Here is a 24,964-nt window from a genome sequence, read left to right as displayed (position 1 = left end):
ATTAAATGTTTTAACTTACTCAAATCAGGCTTCTTTTTAACACCATGTTTTTAAAGACAGCTTTTCCTCCCTTTTTCCTTGATTTTTGATGCTTTTTTTTTGTTCAAACAATTAGTCGCTTTCTTTATGTAAAGTATTGTCTGTACATTTGTTTTGGGAATTTCCCTTTTTATATATGCTTTAAAATTATCTATCTCCGTTCTTTAACTATTTTTAAAGTCTCACTTTGGGTACTTTTTCCTGTTCAAAAAAATGGCAAAAATTTTGCAATAATCCTGACCATACATTTAAATAAATTCTTTTTGTTGTTTTGTTTTGCCGCTGATTTATTGTTTAAAAAAAGCAATGTAGCAAACTCTGCCTCTGTGCTTATAAAAGAAAAGGCCGTCTGTTTACCTATGACTGCAAAGGATTATTTTGCGACAACTCTCTTTTTAGCTGGGATTTTGTGATCAAGGAAATCGTGAAATATGGCAACTGGAAAAAACAACAAGAAATATATAAAATTAAAGTACATTATTTCTAGTTCATTATCTAATACTTATATATTTAATTTTATTAAATTATTTAGGAGAAATAAAAAATTCTAGGTACAGGACAACGAGACAAGAAAATGTAAGTTTCATTTATACAGCTTATTTGTACGAGGCCCTAATTTTATCTATGAATAAGGCAGTGAATTAAAAAAAAGCAGTATTTAGTATAAAAAACTCTGACTTTTTAGGTTTAAACTTAACTCTGTTAATGGAAAATTTGACATTGTTTTTGCTGGAGGTAAGAAAGTTCTTAATATATTAAAAGTATATCCTTTTTTTCTTTTTATTCACCTTTTATATTTATCATAGATTTGGATACTGAAGATAAAGCAAAAATTGTAAGTTTGAATAAAATTGTGGAAATGCAGGTCGTTTTTTGATGTAACAGAACTTCATGTACAAAAAACTGTATAGCCAGATACAGACCTAACTTAAAAATATAAATAACAATAAAACAAAAGTTATTCAGTAGGAATACATTATTTAGTTATAATTTAGATTTTGTGTGGTTAGCATAAAGGATAATCCTGCCACTAGTTGCTGGCAGAGATAGCAAAGGCAGTTAAACTGTCTAAAGTTCTTGTTACAGAAACTTTTTAAATTTCTGCTCAACTAGACAGCAGCTATGTAGGTTCCAACAATGATCTATTGGACATGATTCAAGTGCTTATTTAAAGAATTATTACCTGAATATAGTATACTACACAAAAAGCATCATTTATAGTTATGATAAACCTATATTTTGTTAACTGTTGTTCTTAAGGAAGCATGTTACATACTTATCACTTGCTTTTTTGCCCAAATTATTTTGACTGAAAATGCCTAAAATATTTTGGCTGTATACTTGGTTTGATTAAAAAATGTATGATTTGCTTATAGAAATGCATCCGTGGCACCAGTGCAGGTCGACGGAAAAATGCAGAATGGAAGTCACATTTATTTGATAAAAAGAAGCGGGGACAAACAGATGTATCAAAAATTAAATCAAATAAAACTTCAAAACTAAGACTAGAAAAAGATAGAGAAAGAAAACTTGCACCAAATGTAACTCCAAGAACTGACGAAGAACTTGAAGAAGTACTTGTGTCAGATATTTCAAATGACAGAAAACAATCTGGAACTAAAAAAGATGCAGAAACTGAAAACAGTAGTAATGTTTCTATAATTAGAAGAGATACTTATTCAAAACAGTGTAAAAATGACGATTCATCTTACATTTCACAAGAACAATTAAATACATTATTCACTGAACTTTTTAATGAAGCAGAACCTGAAAAAGTCGAGAAACCACCTTCCATACAAAGTATGGTAATTTTTATATTGTTCAGCACACCTATAAAACTTGTGTTGACTTTAAAAACAAGAAAAATATTTTGATATATTCTTGAAGCAACTATTATCATTTGAAGCAAACACAACCTAATGTTTTCTTGTGTTTTTTGCAGGTCCAGACAATGAAACAAAAGATATTCCCATTGAAGGTTGGTAACTATATTTTGAAAATATAATTTATTTGTGTTCCATGATAGAAAATGATATGTTTAAAGTGTAACTTTATTTTTTAGAATCGACTTTAATGAACAGTTCAAGACAGGAGGAGATCAGAAAAAAACAAGCCACACCTGATTGTGAATATTACCCATGGGGGAGACCAGGTGGTGGTGCACCAATCAAAGCCGAGGACCCAGGAAATATAAGAGCAGAGCTACGGAGAAGTGTAATTTACAATGTTTTCAACTTTTCCATTTTCTTGCAATGTCGAAACGAAAGATCAAACTTATAAATTATAACGTATTATTTTTTTTAGATAAAACTTCAAGATGAAAGACAGGAGGCAGAAAAACTAAACGAATCTTTGAACTCTTCTAGTAACGCTGGAAATAATCTCAATAAATCTATGTCAAAGAAAAAGTAAGGATTCTTCAGTACGATTGAAAACTTGTATTTGTTTTTTCGTGGCATTTCTTCTATCTGTGAGCATTTTTAATTTTTGACAACTGTGATTCTTTCTTGTAGTCGATCATTTGCCAGAGGTCAAGTTAAACAGCAGCACGAACTCGATGACTTAGAAAAACGGAGATTAAAGCATCTTGAACACGAGGTTGGTATGGCTAAATACCGAAATTTTGTTTGGCATAACGAAATCGGTCAACTAGTCGTTTAGCGGTAAAAAACGCAGGTTCGCCTGTCGTACATGTTCCGACCATTAAATTTTCGCTTGTGGTGCATATTCCGGTCATCGCTATTTTGCGCATCTTTAGCTCAAAGTCGTGTTTTGGCTACCATTTTGAATAAAATACGTCTATTATTATGGAGGTTTATTTTTATTAGAGAGAAATTGCAAAACAAGTTGAGGAGAAAAGACTTGCAAAGAAATTGGCTAGAGAAGCACAACTAAGAGAAGAACAAGAATCAGAAGCAAGGTTTCAAAGAGAACGTGAAATGCTGCAAAAAAGAATGGAAGAAGAAAAGAAGAAGCAAAAAGAAAAAGAGGTATTTTCTTAAGAACTGACCTATTTTGTTGCTGTAAGGAGAGTGTTAAGCCTTTTTAGTCCAATTTCTTTCACATTGGCAAAAATAACCAACGTGGCATGTCGTTTGTCTGTCTGCTTTGTTAATTCACGTAAGCTGTTGCTGAGTGCCGACGTGAATTTATGTTAGTTATGTTTTTTTATTCAGGAGGAGAAGAGGAAACAGCAGGAACTAATCGAAGCAAGTATAAAGAAGGCGTATGATGAGGCTGTTCAAGTAAATACTATAACTTTTTTTCATAAAATCCATAATTTTTTTTTGAAGTTTCACTCCTAGTTGTAATCGATTATTCTGTTCTGTTTCAGGCGAAAAAGCAGACTCGTTTAGCTCGTACAATGAATGCAGGTAATATTGTTTCTATTAGAAGAATTTAACTTTGTAAAACTAATTTTAAGATCTACTCGTATAAGTAACGTGTAATGTGTGAAATTGAGCATTTTTTGAGCCTTCTAACTATTAGTTTTTACCGAAACTATTGTAGGTCTTTTTTGAAACCCTTTAAATCAACCTGTTCTACTTATGGGAAACATTTTAATTTGTAAGTTATGAAGATAGGTGAAAGTAAATCTGGGCAATTCTCGAAGCGAATCTGGGGAATCCTCCCTGCTGGGGCAGACCCCGTTCACCTTTATTGCAGCAACTGACAAAAACATTTACAATCGTGACGATCAAGCTAGAAAATGATGATATAAAAAAATGAATAACAATCTTATCTGGTTCTCGATGTACCACTATTGAGTTTGTTTGTTTTGCTCGTGTAGAAAAAACAGATAATGAAACACAATCGAGACAAGCTAAAAATGAGAGCGAGGCTACCCAAATAAACCATCAAACTTATCGAAAGCAGTACTCTAATGAAAGTAAAAAGATTACCTCTCAACGGTTGAAAGAAGAGACTTCATATCTGCCAGTGTCTGGAGATGAAAACGAATTGACGAATAATTCTATACGAAGTAGCCACGAATACGAAACTGAAAAAAAGACAATAACGAAAGCATCGAAAATTCCAAAACCCAAAAAAACAAAAAATGCTGAAAATGATCAGCCGCAAGAATCTCGAAAAGTTAAAAAGAAAATTAAGAAACGGTCATCCGAGTTAACAGAAAATAACTACGTGGAACACTCTCAAGCTGAAACAAAAGATAAAACAAGAAAGTTAAGCAGGAAAAAAGAGGAGAAGAATGCAGAGGAAACTTTGAACAATCTGGTCGATGATTACCTTGTCCCGTTTCATCGGACTAAAACGGAAGTGCTACAACACGACGGCATTGAAGACTGGTCAAAAGAATCTGTCAGAAGAAACGATGATCCCTTTGATATAGAGGTATGTTATATTTATGCATTAACTGTGCGTTGAGAAAATTTGTCTTTTTGAAAGTATAGTATTTTTTCAGCGTTTTTCTTCACCCGAAACACCGTCACGACGTCAACAACAAATCATCAAGCAGTTGCATGCTTTAAGACAAGTAAGATTTTGTCGTGCGTTCTGCAGTTATTTATTATTTAGCGTTGGTTATCTTCACTTTTTCAATCTTTGAGGCATAATTTAAAATTTTAGTTAAAATGAATTTGTGTCGAAAGAATTAATTTTTGCTCTTCGTCTTTGCTATAACTGCAACTTTTAACCGGATATCACAGTTTGAGAAGTGGAAGAAAGGACTAGAAGAGAAAGGGCTAAGGGTGAACACAGCAAAGTCTAAAGTCATGATTAGTAGCATTGCAGGCAAGTGTGACCTTGTAGTTGGAAAGTGGTCTTGTGGAGTTTGCAGAAAAGGGGTTGGTAGTAACTCAATTTTTTGTCAGATTTGTAAGCACATTGGGTACATAAGAAGTGCAGTAGTATTAAGAGCTGACATTCAGTTTGTATGCAAGCGTTGCAAAGGTGAGATTATAGAGAATGAAGTATTTCCAGCTTCAATGATGTACAACAGTGGCTCGTTAGAGATAGTTGAGAACTTCTGTTACTTAAGTCATATGTTGGGCAGTGAAGGGGGTGTTGGAAGAAGTGTTACTTCCAGGATAGGTTCTGCTTGGAAAAAGTTCAGAGAGTTACTTCCTTTGTTGACTAAGAGAGTCTTGTCAATTGAGTTAAAAGGTAGGTTGTATGAGGCCTGTGTAAGAAGTGTTATGTTGTAGTGAGACATGGGCAGTGAAGCAGGAAGATCTTAACCGTTTAGAAAGGAATGATATGAGAATGTTTAGGTGGATGTGTAACGCCAGTCTGAGAGACAGAAAGAGTTCAGATGAGCTAAGAAGCAGGCTAAGTATCCGTAGAATTAAAGATGTTATCAAGATAAGAAGATTGGCTGGGGCACTTGGAAGAATGGAGGGGGATAATTTACTACGACTTGATAGTTCCTGGGGCAAAGCCAAGAGGCCGACAAAGACTTGGCAGGAGGTTATGAGGACAGATTTGATACATAGGAAGTTGAGTTTGGATCTAACACACTCTAGATCAGATTGGAAGAGGGTCATTAAAATACCCCGTCCAACCCATGCTAGCATGGAAAACGGACGTTAAGCCGAGAATGAATGAATGATGATGATGAATGAACAGGAAGATATTTGTTTTTGTGTATAATTTTTCTAACGAGGTAACTTTTCTTTTCTAGGGATTGATGGAAAAACAAAGAGAACATATTTTACCGGAACACCACTACGCCTATTGATCGTCCATAAAATATAAATAAATAAAAAGTTTCCGTTCGTCCAAATATGGTAAAATCCATAGTATAATTTTTACTACCACAATACGAATTATTAACTTTTACTCTGCCCTGTTTACAAGGAACTGAGTATCACTCCTCAATGAAATCTCATTGCTCTGGCAAACCAAGGAGTATATTATATAACTCGCTTCAAGAGTCGATATAAAAACGGGATCTCCACTTTACTCGCCTAACTGAATTACTCGGTTCCATATAAACAGCGCATTGGTTTCGTTTTATTTATCACATGTATATAAATTTTAAATGAATTTTGTAGATATTTATTTCAGAACTTTTTTATTTGGAGCAGGAGTTATGCACAGTTAATTTGTACATATGTGAATTTGAATAAGAAAAATAAATTTTATAGGCACATTCTTCTTTGTTTTTAATAATGCCTTTGTGTGGCGACCCAGCATAAGATTTATCCCTGATTGAAAAGATGTTTAAATTCAAACATAGAACTCTGCCCTCACTTTTTGTGTTTTGACATTTCGCCCATCACACAGGAAAAACTATTTTTGTGATTGATGAGTGGAAATTAAAAAATACACTTTAATTGAGTTTCTTTTCCAACAAGATTTCTTAAAAGTTCCAGTGTTTTTTGGCTTGGAATAATTTAACAAAGCAGAAAAACTCGTAGAAAAATTATATAGTTACTTAATTTCTACGCTTAAGGCATCATTACAGATGCATTTTTGTGTTTTAATGTTTACGTTTTTACAGGATTCTTGAGCATGTGCGGAAAAAATCAGAAAAATCGACAAGCAAAAAAATGCAGACCGTAGGGGAAGAAAGTCAAATTATGGTAAAAAACTTTTGTACTGTGGCTACTAGCACCTTTTTACTGATATATGAATCTAAACTACATGCAAGCTATATTCTAATTTCAAGGTTAAAGATGTCTCCAACTGAAAATAAAGTTTAGAATGGACTGGTCCACGACTTACCGCCCGAATTATTTTGCCTGTCGATTTGCGTAAGAGGTTTAGGGATTACAAACAACACGAGTCACAATGAAATTGTCTATAGAAAAATGATGTTTAAGACATCATTCTGTAGTCATTTCTGTTTCTTCAAAAAATTTATATTTTCGCGCCAAAAGTTTTTCGCGTAATTACTGTACTAAATTTCGCAGCCTAAAGAATTTTTGCTCAAAAAATAGTATGAATAAGGCATTAAATTTTATTTCAAGTCTGCGGACTTGTTTTATTCGTATATTTATCGATGTCTTTGTAAAAACCCTTGCTAAAATTTTAGATTTACTCGGATAATTCAAGTGCTGTATGTATAAGGGGGGAAAATTATTTTTATGACATACTAATACAAAAAATTAACAAGATTTTAGTTTATTTTTGCTTTCTGTTACATGACAGTCTGAACTGGTCAGCACAGTATAACGTTTTTATAAATATTTTGTACGGTTTGACTTTTGCGAATAGAAGGGTTTCATGTTGCACCAAAGAAGTTTCCATCTCTATCGCACGACAAGATTATCTAAAAAATCATAAACGCTATAGGGAACGAAGTTGTGTTCTTTCCAGGACCTGTTGTCTCTGTTTGGCGAAGCGCAGCACCAGCGAGAGGCAAAACCCTGGGTATGGGGTTGATTGTAACCGCTCGAGAAGGTCAGCACACGCGAAGTACGGTTTTTACTCTCAAAAATAAAATATCTGAAAAATAATTGCACCTCCAAAATATATTTACTTTGAAATATGTAAATGTAGTATACAAATTAATCCCTGAAAAATCGAGTTTAACACGACGGATATGTAAGAAACGACATCATTTTGTTGCCATATCAACCGCTCGAGTGCGAGCAGTAGCGTGCACGACACAAAAGATATCGATAGTAACACACCTGGAAATAAAAACTGTATTTTTCCATCGTTACAGAATGGAACTGTATAATGTTCCGTTTCATACTCCTCCATCCCTTTGAACATAAGTATCGTGCGCCGGCAGATTTCGGCGTATGCAACGACAAGAAACACGTCAAATATAATGAAAATAACGCATAAAATTGTCGACACTTCGTCATTCGCTTCAACAAATACGAATAGTAACGCGCCAAGCGATGTCGATACCCACATCAACATGACATAAAACACGTTTTCTTCAGGTAGAGCATTGTGGGAGCTTATATACTTAAAGTCATTGATCAAAAGACTCAAAACGTGCAGCATAACACAAAAGACTGCAGTCATCATTATGTTGATTTTGATGCTTCCTATCACTGGAAATAAACCACGATAAAACATTAGGTTGTAAATTCCCGAGGATAGCAAACACACTCCGCTTAAGATATGAGCGCAAGAAAGACTCAACCCCAATCTTCTCCAATGATGTTCACAACATCGGCCATGATTCTGCTTTATTGGAGACAGAAAATAAAAAAGACAGCAATGAAGCAGAATAACAATGAGACTAAGTATAACTTGCAAGGTCGTCCAGTTTTGTGTGAACATTTTTGCGAAGTTTGCAGACAACGAAACTTCTCACTTGTATAATCCGCTTTACTTCGAAATTCTTTGGTTAGTTTGCAAGCAGTCTATCGTTGATACTCACGTTATCTTTGTATTTTAAAAGAAAAAATACTTATGTAAAAAGATGACATGTGTTTTTGAATGTAAATGCTTTTGGTGTTGAAAGCGAACATCTGGTGGAAGTTAATTCCTACAGAAGATGTCTATATTTATTTTTTTAATGTTGTTTTTACTATCTTTACTTTTGATGTTTTATCCCATTTGTATTTCTTATATAAAAGCAAAAAAAAGAAAAGCACTGTTAAGAAAAAAAAATAAGAAAAATCTACAAGTTTTGCGTATCTTTTCAACGACAGATCAACCAAAAAAGTGTTTACTCTCTGCAAACAGTACACAAAATGGATGGAAGAAGACACAGCGTAGTCGAAATTTTAATTGTCAAATATAAACCTTACATTTCAGCAAAATGTGTTAAATTGTTTTTACGAAAATAGATTTGTCATCATATCTTGACGCTAATTTTTCATCGATAGTTGGTCTGTCGTGGTCAGAACCTTCGGGACGCATCATTCATCGAAACACGCCTAATCATTGAAACCCGTGCAAACTTCGATATACGCGTATTATTGTCGTCACGTCATTTCTGCCAGGTGAAACTCCGGAGTGTCGAAAACGAGAGGACGTGTTCGGACTTCTACTTCTTCAGCATGCTTATGTATTTGTCAAAGAAAATATTTCTGTCAATATTTAAAACAAAACGATGGAAGAAGAAAATGTTCGGTAGTAAAGCTGACTTTTACAAAATAACATTTTGTTAGGCAACGTGAAGGTGCAATGAAAACTGGGAAAAATCATAATTCAAAACAAAACAAATCTAAAGTCTAGATATAATTTACAACTGTTAAAAATCATTTTAAAGGGAAATGTAATTTCACGAATTTGAAATTTTTGGGAATTACAGACCGTCTTATAACAGAAACAAAACAAAAATTTCGATAAAACTGAATTAGTTGATTTTAGGCCTAAAGACTTAGCACACACACTCAGCACACACACTCAGCACAGTATTTATGAATTTATGTGGTTTTTAGACTAACTCAGTTGCCGTGTACTATATTCAAAACAACTTTCTAACAACGTCAAATGCTCCTTATCATTTAGCAAAACCAGTTTAACAAACAATTAACAATTTCAGGACTTTTCAGAACCTTGTTCGACCCTATGTAACGAAACTACAGGTAAATATTTAATTTTGAAAAGATATCTTTGTAAAAGCTTAAACATTCCTGTACCAAGGTTCATTGGAATCCCCATTATAATACATTCACTAACACCTAACAAGAAAAGCAAACGCAAATATTAATCATTACATTTGAACGCATCATTAAACAGCATGCCGAATAAGTTTTAGTGTTGTTGTTTGGAATTTATACAGCTTAAAATCACTGGAGCGTAAAAATATCTTAAAATCATTGACTTGAGAAAACTAACGACAGTAGCGGCTCAATGGTCTAGTGGTATGATTCTCGCTTTGGGTGCGAGAGGCCCCGGGTTCAAATCCCGGTTGAGCCCAAACTTTTAAATTTTCTTTTAAAAAATATTTACCGTTAATGGCGTCTCGTTTTCCAAAAAACGAAGCATCGAATAAATGATCAGCTGTTCGTTCAAACTAAAAAAATACCAAAAGAAATAACATGATTGAAAATATTCGTTCACTCTTAATGATACTTAATCACAAATTTTAATTACACAGCAGAATCGAGCAAAAAGCTGACTCAGCAAAAGTTTCTTCAGCATGACTCACTATTTCAAATTTAAAATGGATTTCTTTGCCATGTAATTTTTTCACACGTTAGTTCAAGCCTCCTCACTTTTGACATCTGGGGCTCCTTCACTGGTCGATTGACATAATCTAAAACCTGACGTTGTCAAGCGCTTAATTATGCATTACGGTAGTGTTCAAATCTAGCGCTTAATTATGCATTACAGTAGTGTTCAAAACTTTTAATTAACTCACTGAAGCTAACATCAGAACACTTTCTTTCATTTTAGCTAGTCCATGTCGAGTTATTCCCAGCACTTCACCCTAGAAATAAAAACAAAATGCCAGTCCACTAATTTCAACAAGTCGCTAAATCGCAAAATACGCAGCAATATAGAAGAAAATTTCAAATCAGTTTTAGGGTATGCTTACACAAGCTTGTATATAAAAACACAATAAAACTCTGTCTAATTAAAATACATATAAAATACGAAAAACACACATCGGAAGAATTCACCAGGGCTGAGCAATCTGCTTAGCACATTTTCCTGAGCCGGAATATGATAAGTTTCTGTGATCGAGTTCTGCTTAAACTAAAGTCCATACCCTGAATGTCATCAAGTCAGCAAGTAACATGACATGTCTGCTGTCAATACTCATACCATGACTTTTCATTGTGTACGTAATTTCGTGCATAATCGTCACCCTGAACGAGAAAGAGAGAGAGAGAGGGAATGATCCAATTTTTTTAATATGAGATTCTTTTGACGTGTTTATCTGTCCAGCGGTAGTTGTATAAGTTGATAACTGCGAACTCGTGTCGCCAGAGTTACACACACTTTTATTTTTATATTTTCTTGTCACCTATAACAATCCAATCGATTCGATCTGCAGTAAAACCTTTCTACAGGGGACAGTGTAAGACCTTACAAAAAAATGCCCGCTACAGATTTTCCTCAAATTGCTTTTTATTGCTTCAAAAACCTGCTCTGTGTTAGGGTATAGTGAAATCAAGCGGAAATTGTGTTTAGAGACAGGTTGTGGAAAAAGAAAGGGAGCGTCGTAAGACAATATATTGCAGATATGCAATCTCTTATTCAAAGAAGTAAAACGAACTCAAAAAACTCCGCCACCTTTTTTTTTTCAAGCAAAAGAAATAATAAAATCAAAGATGAAAGTGTTATGTTTTTATGTCAGTTCTAGAAAGTAGTATACATTGAAACTTTTAAAATGACTTTAACTTAGGAAGTTTTCTGCTACATATGTTTTTATTATGATTAGCAGTTAAAATAGTTTAAATCGTTTGCGTGGCCACAGATGATTTTAAAGTAAATATAATGAAACGTAGCAAAGATTTAAAGATTTTCTAATTTTTAACCGGGAGCTTATGATCACGGTATCTTCTAAAGCTAATTTCACGGCTGATTAGTTTCCATAACAACCAAATTTCATTTTATGAATGAAAGAATTCGACACGCTTCAGTAAACAATGAGTTAGGCGATACACTAGGTGGTATTTTTAAAAAGCTAGAAGTTACTTTATTTATACAGTGGCTCAATGGTCTAGTGGTATGATTCTCGCTTTGGGTGCGAGAGGCCCCGGGTTCAAATCCCGGTTGAGCCCGAACTTTTTTATTTGGGACCAGTCAAAAAGCCTGGTGTCCGACGCTGGTAGTAAAAAAGAATATAAGAAAATTAAAAAAAAGGTAAAAAACAAAACTTGCTTTAGACTTTCAATCCTATTTTTAATTTCCAGTGGCACTATTTGGACAGAAACACTAGCGCTTTTGATAAAAAACACAAAAAAAAAACACCGAATAGTTAGACAAAACGCTAATGTTAAAATGTTTAAGCGTTGTGTATAAAAAATAATAGTTTTATACAAAAAACATCGTATTTGTGGTCGCACATTGCGGATCACAGACAGACGGGCAATAAAATATAGATCGAACTAATTTTTAAAGAAACAATTCACAACATACCTTGCCGCTTCAATACCAAGCGTCTTTTCTACTTCGATTGTGTTGTTAGACGTGCAGCCAGTCCCTCGTACACCTGCAACAATCGAATAATTATTGACACGCCACTATTGTAGACATTATCACTGAGAAGCAAGACAAAATATTCACCTCGTGTAGCCATGACAGCTCTCAAATCGTCTCCTTCCACAAGTAACTTAAACCTTTCTTTTCCACCATTTTTTTTATTCTCCTCATCAACATGTATAATTGCTCGACTGACTGTCGGAAAACCCTAACAATCCACAGAGGAGGTTTTACATTCTTGTATGTCACTACAACGCCAAAATTTTTTAAGTTCTTACCTTTATCAGAACAGCAGGTAAAGCACCTTTCAACATCTGCATGACGTAATACATGGAGCTTTTAGTTGTTTCTTGTGGGTGCACTGTTAGCAAAGATTTGCCATGGATCGAGACACGCTATACGCATATAAACAAAACAAGCTTTCTAAATAATAGCATTACTGTAACTTTAAACATAAAGTTTTTTGATAAAATTTTACTTTAGGGTTTTCAACAATGTGTTTATTAGTATACTAGTCAAAATAGGCCCGTGGAAAAATCCACTTAGTTAGGCAGAAGAGAACCACCACTTAATTTTTGATGACGTCTGCAAGGGACTCGTCAATACATAAAAATATCCCGTATTATATATATAGATAATGTTTTTACCAATATTCTCATGGATGTGTTTATTTCTCATAAATTAATTGAACTGTACACACTGAACCATATGTTAACCGTAAGTGATATTTTTACTTGGTCAGCGAAAAAAATGTGAGGGCGTTGTAAAAATTAGTGCGGACTGGATTTTACAGATCACAACAATTTTTTACCTGTGGTTTTATCTTCAGCTTTGGTGCAATACATAACGCATATTTAATAGAGGATGCATCAACTTCTAACTAAAAGAAAATATAAAGCTTATACATCGCAATCGTGCAAGGAACATAATTTGAGCTATGGTCACACATACCTTCAACAAACGAATTCTGTTGATATCAATCTTTATCAAGAGGTAGCAATCATCCGGAGTAAATACTTCTTCTATGTACTCACACACCTTAATAAATAGTGTAAAAATGAATGACAATCAGTGAAGCTCAAAAAACAGTGCAAGTGAATTTCGGGTAAACAATTTACTTCTCCCAGTGTTGTTTTTTCGACACGACCTTTAACTCGTCTCGCATACTCGATATCTGTATCGTTTTGTAAAGGCGCAGATACAATTGGTGTACTGATAGCTTTAGATGCATTGATAATTTCCTTAATGCGAGGAACACCAAGCGTAATATCTTTAATATAGTTAAAGAAATTCTCCCAGAAGCTATACGTCGAGGTTTCGTTAACACATCCTCTACATAAGGCCTTTGACCTATTTTGGAAAATACATTATTTGGTCAAGAATAGTAGGCTTTTTAAAACCTGAGTTGCAATTGATGGCTAAGGAAAAAAACCCAGATGGTTCAGGCTTGGTATCGTTGGTTAGCCTAATTTATCCTCTTTCTAAAACTTCCGAAGCACCAATCTGGTTCTCTGGACGGTCCGACAGCGAGGCGGTTTTTGCCGATTTTTTTAGCGTAGACGCGATCCGTTGTTTAAGGGTTAATATACCGTCTTAAAATTTAATATACCTCATTGTTTTTAACAAAAACAAAGAAACAATTTCAAATTGAAAAGATACTCATTGTTGCAACACCAGCAAAATGAAACGTTTTCAGCGTCATCTGTGTACCAGGTTCACCAATACTTTGCGCGCACAGTGCTCCAACAGCAGTCCCTGGCTCACATTTCGCTCTTAAATATTTCTGCACACAAATAGATATGGTATGTTCCAAAAGAGACTTCGTCACGTGCAGAGAAGGATTTATGACTGAAAGAGATCAGGTCAATACGTTTACACGTGTCGAATCAACAGAAGCCGTTAGAAGTGATAAAAATCAATTACCTCTAACTCGAGAAAGTTGCTCTCTATAAAAACCAGATGAAGAAATTATTAACACAAATTTTATTTTACAAAGGGTAGTATTAGGCAAAAAATTGACTCACTTATTCAGCTTTTTTATGTAGGATGATACTTTCTGCGAGAGCTTGTTAAAGAAATCTCTAGAAAAATAAATATCGAATTGCATTTCTTTGGAATGTACATTTTCCCTGAACACTTAACAATAATGCTCACTTGAGTTCATCCGACAATAAATCTCCACAACGGGAAATATCAGCAGATACTTTTATAATATGTTCTACAACTTCTCCAATCTGATTGCCATTTAGAGATGATTCAGTGAGACCGGGGTCTAAATTATAAATGGTTGTCAGAAAAGGTTTCTACATTAAAATTAAAAAAAACAAAACATGTACGCAATCAGATGTTTCATACCTTGCAATGTTGAAATATTCTCTCAACATCAATTGGTTTATCTTTGCCTTCCATGCAAGCTGGATCAAGTCCATCTTCGCCATATATAAACTGCACAATATCACCCATGGAGGAGCGCACTGTGTAATCGTATTGCAACGAAAGATCTTCGAGAGACTAGAAAGAAACATTTCATCTTCCTTTGCGAACGAAAAAATTAAATTTATAAAAACAAAAATTTTTTTCCCAGAATAACCACGCAAATTGCAGAGTTATTTTTGTTTTGCTTCGTTTTCACTTGAAGTATAACTCCAGATGAAGGTGCTAGCTAGCCCTCTTTTTGTACGAAATCCATTTCATTGATTATCAACCCAAAAAACACTGGAAAGGACGGGGGGGGGGGGGGGGAGGGGCCAATCAACGTGAAGCTAGTGTAGAAATTTCCTGGCATTCAAAAAATAAAACTTTATATACGATATAATTTAGACCCTCATGTTTTATAAAATTTATTTTTGGACTAGTATTCTTTAGGACTCCACCTTTACTAATCTTCTCTGCATGTAACCAGTTTCTGCAGTTTTGACAGCAGTATCAACTAAACCTTCTCTACCAGCCATCGTGTGAAAGAAAAACTCCGTTGGAGTTATACCAGAGAAAAAACTGTTTGCAACAAAACCTTTAGCAGCTGGGATTTTAGCTGAAAAAAATATAAATAGTTGTTTAATAAAATAAAGACAGAGAGATGTAAATAAAAATTGTAATTAAAATATGATTTACAATGTTTTCTGAAGTGAGGTAATGACCTTCCTTCAAATCCATCAGGGGTACGATGACCAGATATAGCTTGTTGACCCACGCACGCTATCATTTGTGATATGTTGATGAAAGAACCTGATAAAAATAAAAAGTTTAGACTAAAAAGCACCTACTTGATTTACAACTGAATAAAAAAAAAACAAGATACCTTTAGAACCACAAACCGCCATAGTTAATGGACTGTTACTACGATGTAATTCTTGCCAGCAGGCTTTACCACAATGTTCACGAATAACGGAAAGCTCTCTCAGGATAATAGCCTGAAGAAACAGTCAATATAAGTATTTGAACAGCAAAAAATGTTGCAAGATGTTTAACTTTTACCAACCTCTAATGTTTCTTCCGCTGAACAGCCTGGCTGTGTTTGCAACATTCCGTTTGAATAATCCTCAATGAATTTATCACACTTCGCGTAGCTATAAATGAACATAACACAGATTAGCTCTACCTTCCATCCAACAACTTTGTAAAATTAAATCTGGTGCAAGAAAAGGCATCACACGTAGCACAGATTTCAAAGAATGTTTTCGAAGATTGCACTAATTATTAGGAAAATGATTGGATGATAACATTACCCTTCTGCTAACAATTTTTCTTTTGCTTTTATCAACCCAGGGCCAGGTGTGACATCACCGATACCAATGGAAAAACCACGATTACCTAAACATGGCAAAATAGGTTACTGAAACAAAAAAAACATCGATCAAGTATGAATAAATACAACATCAATCCAGGGAACATACTCAAAAACCATGGTGCCACTCTTGCTAGCCTCCACATCCCATCAGCAGCAGCCTGAACATAAAATGAAAATTAATAATTAAATGAGAAATAAAAATGAAGTAATTAACACTGTCATAATCATCTCACCTGTTCCCCGTAATCTCGCAACAAAATGTAAAATATGCTACTCTTCGATCCCGAACCAATTACACTTTTATCCAAAGCTCCAGCCAACAATTCACTATTTTGGACCACAATGTCTAAATTATTACATGCAGCAAAAAATAATCAATCAAAACAACAAAGGCAGACTTTTTTGTAGCATATAATCTTCACTAAGAGGTTTATTTAAAATGTATTGGATGTTTCTCACTTGTTTTAAATCAAGTCTCAAAAAGTCCAATGTTAGTGAGGTAACAAGACATGCTACGAAACAATAAAAAAAATTGAAAATTTATCTTTTTAAACATTCTTGAAACATAAATATGACATAAAAAAATAATTTAGAAGATTTCATCTATCATTATTTCTTTTTTCTATTTAATGGCCACAACATAAAGTTCTGTCAGTAAAAATATCATCAAGTAAATATTTTTTTGAGATAATAGTCTAAAAAATGCAGATTATAATCCAGTATTAAACAGCATTTCTTAATTGAAATTAACCCTAATATTACACAAAATTTAAACAAATTTTAAATACAATCACGCAGTATGGATACTTATCAAACTCTTATTTATATGTAGGAAATCTGGAAAGACTATTAGTCGTAATGACCTTGAAAAAGAGCATGCAAAATATCACGTTTGATCAAACAGCCACTGAAGAAATAGACTTACAGGAATCGTTTATGCACAATTCTTCGTTGCTAGTGTAAGACTTCCCTTTTGTTCTCAAATTGATCTTTACGGGGGAGGATTTATTGGGACGAAGCATGACACTGACAACTTGTTTTCCAGTCCACAAAGCAATTGGCTATAAATGCATTGCATTTTAACAACAAATATTTTTACAATCCAAAGTAGGTAACAGTAATCTCTCCAAACAGAATGTATGATACCTTCACAATAGCAGGTGGAGGAAGATCAATTTTCATTGTAACATCTTTCCCTGCTAATATCATCGATGTAATTTGACAAAACTGTGGTCGGGTGAAGAATAGATCTTTTTGCGTCACCAAATATCCACCAGTTATAAAATCTTGAGTGGCAGCAATAATTGGTTCGCCTAGAATAACATTAAAAATTTATCAACTTCTAAAATCCTGTTAATCGCACAACAAGCGTAATGTTTAGCAAGATAATAAACAAATCAAACCATTTTTAGGAGTAATCAAATTTGATTTAACACCCATTAAGGTAAGAGCTTCGGCTTTAGCTTCTTCTGTTTGTGGAAGATGCAAGTTCATTTCATCTCCATCAAAATCTGCATTATAAGGTGTGCAGACACATTCATTGAATCGAAAAGTACGATGTGGGCGTACTGTTGCCTAAAAAAATAAAGATTGTTACGAGCAAACAAGATAAAATGAATCTTTTTCCACAACACATAAAAGAAGTACTTTTTCATTTATTTATTTTAGTGTTTACTTACATAATGCGCCATTATACTTAATTTATGCAATGATGGTTGACGGTTAAACAGCACAATGTCATTATCAAGCAAGTGCCTTTCAACGACATCTCCATGTTTGAGTTGGTTTGCAACATTCGAACGATTACCATATCTCAAAAATCTTTTCATCCCTGTTTAATAAAATTTAACAAGACATACTGTTCTCAAAATGCATAGAAAAAATTTACAAAACTCTTTTAAGGTTACTTGTGAAACTAAATTAGTGTGAAGTCCAAAAGTGAGGAAGTATATACCTGTAGATTTATTCTCAACAAAATTTGCACCAGGATGTGTGTCAGGTCCATTAACTACAAGCTGTCGCATAAATTTTATGTTTTCTTTCGTAACTCTTTCAGGATATGTTAAAATCTTTGCTACGTGTATAGGGACAGCAACCTGATCAATTCTTAAATTTGGGTCAGGTGATATGACTGTTCTTCCAGAAAAATCTACACGTTTTCCTGATAAATTTCCACGAAATCGACCCTGTTTTCCCTTCAATCTCTGAACAAATCCTCTAGTAGCTTTTTTAGGTTGCATGTTCATTGGAATACCAGACATTTCGCTATTGATATACAATGCACATTGTAGTTGCAAAAAATCCCAATCTTCCATGATGATTTGCACTTTGGCGCCAGTGGACTGATGTTTGCGAATAACATCATTTAGAAATATTATTTCTGTTAATTTCATTGTGACATCATCTTCATTACTTCCAGATTGTAATTCCGATAAAACTGAAGGTCTGATGCATGCTGGCGGCACAGCGATACGTGTCATAATTAAATCTTCTGGTCGACCAGTTTGTGGGAGCATACCCAGTAAAGGGCAGTCCTATAAATCAGATATTTTCAAAAAATTAATCTTAAACATACTAGGAATATACACTTGTATTTGCACTGAACTAATTCCATGCATATCAAATTTTACAAAGGAACAAAGAACACAAGATGTGACATTCAATTGCCTGTAATTGACACAAATTCCGCATCGCAATAATAGAATTACAAAAATTTCTTTGACCTCTGTTTTCTTTACCCCCTTTTAAGGGATTTTAAAGGAATAAAAACATTATATGCACATACCTCATTGGGAACATTTTCAAATAACTGAAGTACTTTAAGAGGGTTTAGTAACTCCTGCGCTTTATTAACAAGACTACCAAGCTCTTTATTACTTTCTGTGGCTGCCTGAAATGAGTTCTTGAAATCTGTTATTAATGGATCTTCCTGTTTTTTTGTATTTTTATATTTTTCATGAACAATCTTCATCATACTTAACTTCTTTACAGTTCCTAAAAAAATAAGAATAGCACATTATTTTTTGTTAATGTAGCAAAATTGATCATGAAAATACGTCATGTTTAAATATGATAACTTTGAACGCAAACAAAAAATGAAGCAAAGAATAAGTTTAGGGACAAGACTCACTTTCTTAATGATATATAAAAAATTCCATGTTTAACAACAAAAAAACAACAAAATATTATAAATTTTTCATTTCACAACACATCAGAAGTATGTTTAACTTTTGTGCTGATGTTTTTCTGACATATATTTGGGATTCTGGTTGTTGTTTTTCGCAATCCTACTGAATTCGATGTAAACTATTTTTCTATGAAAAAATTTGCAAGAATTGAAATATAGTTCAATTAATTTTGTTTCTTCCTTTTGCAATTGCACTAGCTCAGAAGAAAAGTAATAGGAAATTGATGGATTTATGTTTACTTTTCTAAACTATTGAGTTTAGATTTATTTAAACGAGTTGTTAAACGTTTACGAGCACTGAGCATTGCTGCAAAACGGCTCTTACTTTAAAAATGTATGTTAGTTTCTCTTGAAATTTGGCCTCTTCTGAGACATTATTTTTAAAAAAATTTCAAAATTTAGGTTCTATAAAAATCATTGTGGCCCATGTCATACAAAATACTCAAAAAATCGTTGAAATATTTTTCTAAAGTATAATTTAATAGGACCCAAGTCGATTTCATTATCACTTCCATTGCTGTCTTTGAGAAGAAATTTGTTAATGTTGTTAAATCTCAGGAACAAAATCTTATTTAAAAAAATATTGTTTCCCTGAATTGCCATTAGAAGAAAATTATTTTGACTTGCATTCACATTATCGCCCAACTTTAGGAGATCAGTATCCTCCAGTCGTTACCTCATAAACAATTGGTATAATATTAATCATATCTTACCATTTTTATCAAGGCAGTATGGACATGTGGAAGTCTTTTTACATTTCTCCAAAATCTTTTTGTGGATATTTTTACGTTGTAATGTTGTAATTCCAACTCTTCGTAAAGAAATTATGAATGTTTCCTTGACTGCGTCTGGAATTATAACTCTACTGCAAGTCTAAAAACATTAAAAATGCTAAAAATAAAAAAAAATAAAAAAAATAAATAAAAAACATTAACTGGAAAAATAGAGAAAATAAGATTTTCTCTGGTATGCTGGTCAATAAAAGATAAAAATTATTTCAAAATAAAATTTTTTCCCATACTTTGCATATTTGCTGGAGAATTGAAATTGTTGAACGAAAGTACCCAATATGAAATACTGGCAATTCAAGATCAATGAAACCAAAATGGCCAACACACTCCACGAGATTTTTCCCGCAAGTATCACATACTTTATCCTTTCCACTTGTACCCTATTGTATGATATGAGAAAAAGAACATAACATAAAAAAGCTGAGCGTAACACAAAAATGAAAGTAATATACACACCAGTTTTTTATCGAGAACACCGTAGGGTACAGGTGTTCGAGTAGCATCAGGTGTATATAAAGATTTTGCCACACATTGTACAGTTGCTAATTGCTGTATCTGATCTGCAGAAAATACCCCAAAATTGATGCTAGATCTAAAATATATAAAGAAGAATAACAGATTATAAAAATTTATTTTTTTAAAAAATGATGCAACAACGTGTTTGTTTATATTGATCGCTTTTTGATGATTTCAGAACAAAATATGAGGTTGTTTAAGCCATTTATCATTGTGTATTGATGATTTTAAAACAAAATACAGTGTTGTTTAAGCTTTATACGACCGTGTCTTGATAGTTTTAGAATAAACAACTGCGTTTTTGAGCTTCTTATGATCAAGCTTTCAGATGATTTAGAATAGAATATGACATTGTTTAAGCTTAAATTGTCTTGTTTAACAAGGTTAGCATTAAATTTGTATGACAATTTGTAATGCCTAATTAATTTAGAACAAGTGGTTAGCCCATGGAGAATCCACATTGCAATGGCTTGAAAATTTCGAGCTTTTGTCCAACAGACAAAACATGGGTATTATTGCACAGATTCATGTAAAAAATTTGTGTGACATTTCGTAAAAGTTCCTATAAAGATTGTAGATAAAATTTGTAGATTTAAAAAATGTATAAATGAGTTCAGTTGTACCAATTACATAATTATTTTACGAATTTTATGCAATAAAATTGCTATTAATTGTATAAAATTCAACATAAAAATTGTAGAAGTTTCCTTAATTACTACAACATCTCTGAAGAGGTATCCTAGTACTGTAGTTGTTTTGAGAAAAAAAGTGTTTCATAAATAAAATCACAATCATTGTTAAAAAAAATTTTCTACTATGTTGCTGAGTTTATGAAAACCATAGCTGAGCACACACAAAAACTTCAAACAAACGACAACTCACATTTTTTTCCCCACAGCAGCTTCTCTAAATTGTTCTTTTACCATATTGTATACATTGATAATTGATTTATATGTCTTAAAATAAACATAAACTAATAAGACTAAAAAGTTGAGGTAAGTTTTGACTGTAATTTAGGGAAATTTCATCACTGTGGAAAGTTCTGAAGTCTACTATTTCCAATAGTTTAGAGTAGGGCAAACACTACCAGGGTTCGATTAGCAGTTCACAATTCGCCAATCGAAATTTGCAAATCACTTTAAAAAAATGATAAAATTGCGAATCTAATATTTTTAAGTGACGATAGAAATTTTTTTTAGGTCACATTGTAAAAGTTAAAAATGCTTTTTTAGATTGCGTTTTAAAAACTTAAGGAGAAAGAATGGCGATAGAAAAGCCTTTTCAGATCGCATTTTAAAAGTTTAGGAACAAAAAACGGCGATAGAAAGAAAATCAGCGACAAAATGCTTTTGTAGATCGCATTTTAAAAACTTAATATTGTGTTTCATCATTCATCATCATTCTCGGCTTAACGTCCGTTTTCCATGCTAGCATGGGTTGGACGGGGCTCTTCCAATCTGATTTAGACTGTGTTAGATCTAAACTCAACTTCCTCTCTATCAAGTCTGTCCTTATAACCTCCTGCCAAGTCTTTCTTGGTCTGCCTCTGGGCTTTGCCCCAGGAACTATCAAGTCTCTACACTTTCTTACTCAATTATCCTCCTCCATTCTTTCCAAGTGCCCCAGCCAATTCAATCTTCTTATCTGGATAACATCTTTAATTCTACGGAGACTTAGCCTGCTTCTTAGCTCTTCTGAACTCTTTCTGTCTCTCAGACTGGCATTACACATCCACCTAACCATTCTCATATCATTCCTTTCTAAACGATCAAGATCTTCCTGCTTCACTGCCCATGTCTCACTACCGTACAACATAACACTTCTTACACAGGCCTCATACAACCTACCTTTTACCTCAATTGACAGGACTCTGCTAGGCAATAAAGGAAGTAACTCTCTAAACTTTTTCCAAGCAGAACCTATCCTGCAAGTAACACTTCTTCCAACACCCCCTTCACTGCCCAACATATCACCTAAGTAACAGAAGTTCTTAACTATCTCTAACGAGCCACTGTTGTACATCATTAAAGCTGGAAATACTTCATTCTCTATAATCTCACCTTTGCAATGCTTGCATACAAACTGTATGCCAGCTCTTAACCTTCCACTAATACTACTGCACTTCTTATGTACCCAATGCTTGCAAATCTGACAAAAAATTGAGTTACTACCAACCCCTTTCCTGCAAACTCCACAAGGCCACTTTCCAACTACAAGGTCACACTTAGCTGTAATGCTACTTATCATGACTTTAGACTTTGCTGTGTTTACCTTCAGCCCTTTCTCTTCTAGTCCTTTCTTCCACTTCTCAAACTTTTCAACTAATTCTTCCATCGACTCTGCTATGAGAACCAAATCATCTGCATACAATAACTCCCATGGACAACCTGTTCTGAACTCCATCGACAGCGCTTCTAAGACTAGAATAAACAACAAAGGACTAAGTACAGAACCCTGATGTACACCAACATTTACACTAAATTCATCACTAAGTGAATCGTTAATCCTGACACGACTTCTAGCATTGCTGTACATAGACTGAACCATCGTAACTAGCCACTCATCCACACCTAATTTTCTCATAGCCCACCAAATAACTTTACGTGGCACTCTATCAAAAGCTTTCTCTAAATCTACAAAGGCAAAATAGAGATTCTTTCTCTTTCCTAAATACTTTTCCTGAAGCTGTCTGAGTAAAAATATTGCATCTGTAGTGCAACGCCCTGGAACAAAACCAAATTGCATCTTATCTATATCAATTCTTTCTCTAAGTAACTTATCAATCACCCTTTCAATAACTTTCATTACTTGATCAACCAATTAGCCGGATGATCAGAAGACTGGACATACTTTCTTACCCGATGGAGGGAATACAAAACAACTACAAAGATCACAGGCAGGGACGCTGTCTTGCAGTTATTAGAATGCTGTGATGAACAGTTACGCAGGGATTTGACACGATCAACTGCTGGTATGCTGGCAGATAAAAGTGAAGATGTTATCCTCTCGTCAATGAAATCCCTCGCTGTTCGAGAAGAAAACGTAATGGTCGCTCGCGTAGCCCTCAACAACATGTGTCAAGAACCTGAAGAATCGATACGATCCTTTGGTGCGAGATTAAAAGGACAGGCTGGCGTTTGCAAATACACCGTATCGTGCCCTGAGTGTAACTATGACGTTGACTATACAGAGCATATTCTGCGAGACGTACTTAGTCGAGGCATTGCAGATCCAGATATCCAGCTGGAACTCCTCGGCCACACCAACCAGGAGATGCCCCTGGAGCAGGTTATGAAATTCGTCGAAACAAAAGAAGCTGGTAAGCGATCTGCCACGCGTTTACTTGACAGTCATCAGGCTAGTGTCATACACAGTCAATACCGAAAGGAAAAGCGAGACTCGTTTACCAAGCCCAAAAATGATGTCGACTCCAAACGAGACACTTCGTCACAGAAATGCGGATATTGCGGAACACATTGTCATAGTGGTAATTCATTACAGTCCAGAAAATCTTCCTGCCCCGCATTTAGTCACTCATGTGGACACTGTCAGCGCCTACATCATTTCGATCATGTGTGTCGCAACAAGGACAAGAAAAACAAGGATAAGAAAGCTGATCAGACTGCTCTTGTTGAAGAATCCGTTAACACCTTCAACTCACTCTGTTCTATGAATCTCAAGCAGAGTAGAACCAACCCAGCAGACCATCACTGTCACGACAAGCGTAAGAACATGTGGAAGAAAACTCCATCTCAATCGCAGCCATTCCTTAACCTAGCTGTCCGAATCGCTGATACTGATTACGAGGAATTGGGGTTTACAATCCCTCACGGAACTAGAGAATCGCCCATATCCATCCCAGCAATGGCAGACACTGGATGTCAGAGTTGCCTCATCGGTTTCAAATGGGTGCAACGTTTTCACCTTAATATAGAAGATCTTATTCCAGTCCGCATGAAAATGGATGCAGCTAATGGACAAGCCATCAAGATACTAGGTGCTATCATTCTCCGCATCTCTGGCATTAGTCAGGACAGTTCTCTTCAGGAGACCAAGCAGTTTACCTATGTCACCAATGATTCAGATAAGTTCTACCTTAGTCGGAGTGCATGTGTTGACCTTGGCATTATACCTGCAGAGTTTCCATCTATCGGTGCCAATACTATCACTGGTCCACTACAACACAACGAATGTGCCTGTCCAAAACGAACGGTACCACCTCCCATTCCCAAGGAGTTGCCATTTCCACCCACAGAACAGAATCGTGAAAAGTTTGAACAGTGGATTCTAAATTATTACAAAGACAGCACTTTCAACACATGTGAGCACCAACCGTTACCGTTGATGTCTGGACCACCTGTTAGACTGATGATCGACCAGGATGCTGAACCGACTGCACATCATTCTCCCATACCGGTTCCAATCCACTGGCAGGAGCAGGTCAAAGCCGATTTGGACCGGGACGTCAACCTCGGAGTTATTGAGCCTGTACCCATTGGTGAACCTGTGACCTGGTGTCACAGAATGGTCGTGTGCCCCAAGAAGAATGGAAAACCTAGACGTTGTGTTGATTTTCAAGCACTCAACAAACATGCTACACGGGAAACACATCAC

General features: G+C 34.6%; 3 protein-coding genes and 2 non-coding genes across 6 annotated transcripts; 3 read left to right on the top strand and 2 right to left on the bottom strand.

Moving 5' to 3' along the window:
• The first annotated feature begins 499 nt into the window (after positions 1 to 499).
• LOC130655449 (trichohyalin-like) lies at positions 500 to 6,151 on the top strand. Of its 2 annotated transcripts, XM_057458206.1 has the most exons (14): positions 500 to 615; positions 725 to 774; positions 846 to 874; positions 1,416 to 1,839; positions 1,982 to 2,017; positions 2,102 to 2,253; positions 2,344 to 2,447; positions 2,553 to 2,637; positions 2,868 to 3,029; positions 3,216 to 3,284; positions 3,374 to 3,413; positions 3,830 to 4,392; positions 4,463 to 4,534; positions 5,681 to 6,151. In XM_057458206.1, coding segments are annotated over exons 1-14 (1,845 nt in total). In that variant the 5' UTR covers positions 500 to 613; the 3' UTR covers positions 5,738 to 6,151. The 2 variants fall into 2 exon arrangements, with proteins under 2 accessions (XP_057314189.1, XP_057314190.1); XM_057458207.1 differs by lacking the exon at positions 846 to 874.
• On the bottom strand, positions 4,023 to 23,186 carry LOC130655450 (uncharacterized). Its single transcript, XM_057458208.1, has 2 exons — positions 22,086 to 23,186; positions 4,023 to 5,328 (listed from the first exon to the last, which is right to left on the bottom strand). Exons 1-2 carry the CDS (start codon positions 23,153 to 23,155, stop codon positions 5,157 to 5,159), a joined length of 1,242 nt encoding a protein of 413 aa, XP_057314191.1. The 5' UTR covers positions 23,156 to 23,186; the 3' UTR covers positions 4,023 to 5,156.
• LOC130655447 (DNA-directed RNA polymerase III subunit RPC1-like) lies at positions 8,683 to 21,342 on the bottom strand. Its single transcript, XM_057458203.1, has 33 exons — positions 21,233 to 21,342; positions 20,291 to 20,426; positions 20,065 to 20,214; positions 19,757 to 19,916; positions 18,642 to 18,850; positions 17,811 to 18,390; positions 17,536 to 17,687; positions 17,260 to 17,431; positions 17,003 to 17,169; positions 16,782 to 16,917; positions 16,090 to 16,202; positions 15,963 to 16,014; positions 15,795 to 15,879; positions 15,548 to 15,635; positions 15,368 to 15,479; positions 15,181 to 15,294; positions 14,943 to 15,100; positions 14,425 to 14,580; positions 14,224 to 14,348; positions 14,094 to 14,150; positions 13,993 to 14,015; positions 13,729 to 13,917; positions 13,188 to 13,339; positions 13,021 to 13,107; positions 12,881 to 12,949; positions 12,348 to 12,464; positions 12,154 to 12,277; positions 12,007 to 12,079; positions 10,631 to 10,730; positions 10,280 to 10,348; positions 9,868 to 9,931; positions 9,527 to 9,596; positions 8,683 to 8,973 (listed from the first exon to the last, which is right to left on the bottom strand). Exons 1-33 carry the CDS (start codon positions 21,274 to 21,276, stop codon positions 8,895 to 8,897), a joined length of 4,182 nt encoding a protein of 1,393 aa, XP_057314186.1. The 5' UTR covers positions 21,277 to 21,342; the 3' UTR covers positions 8,683 to 8,894.
• On the top strand, positions 9,763 to 9,834 carry Trnap-ugg (transfer RNA proline (anticodon UGG)). Its single transcript has one exon. It is a non-coding gene; the product is annotated as a tRNA-Pro (tRNA).
• On the top strand, positions 11,577 to 11,648 carry Trnap-ugg (transfer RNA proline (anticodon UGG)). The gene has a single exon. It is a non-coding gene; the product is annotated as a tRNA-Pro (tRNA).
• Positions 23,187 to 24,964: the final 1,778 nt, after the last annotated feature.

Source organism: Hydractinia symbiolongicarpus, chromosome 8 (assembly GCF_029227915.1).
Source record: "Hydractinia symbiolongicarpus strain clone_291-10 chromosome 8, HSymV2.1, whole genome shotgun sequence".
Lineage (NCBI taxonomy): Eukaryota > Metazoa > Cnidaria > Hydrozoa > Anthoathecata > Hydractiniidae > Hydractinia > Hydractinia symbiolongicarpus.
Note: the sequence above shows the minus strand (reverse complement) of the source record. Positions and strands in the feature narration are given on the sequence as shown.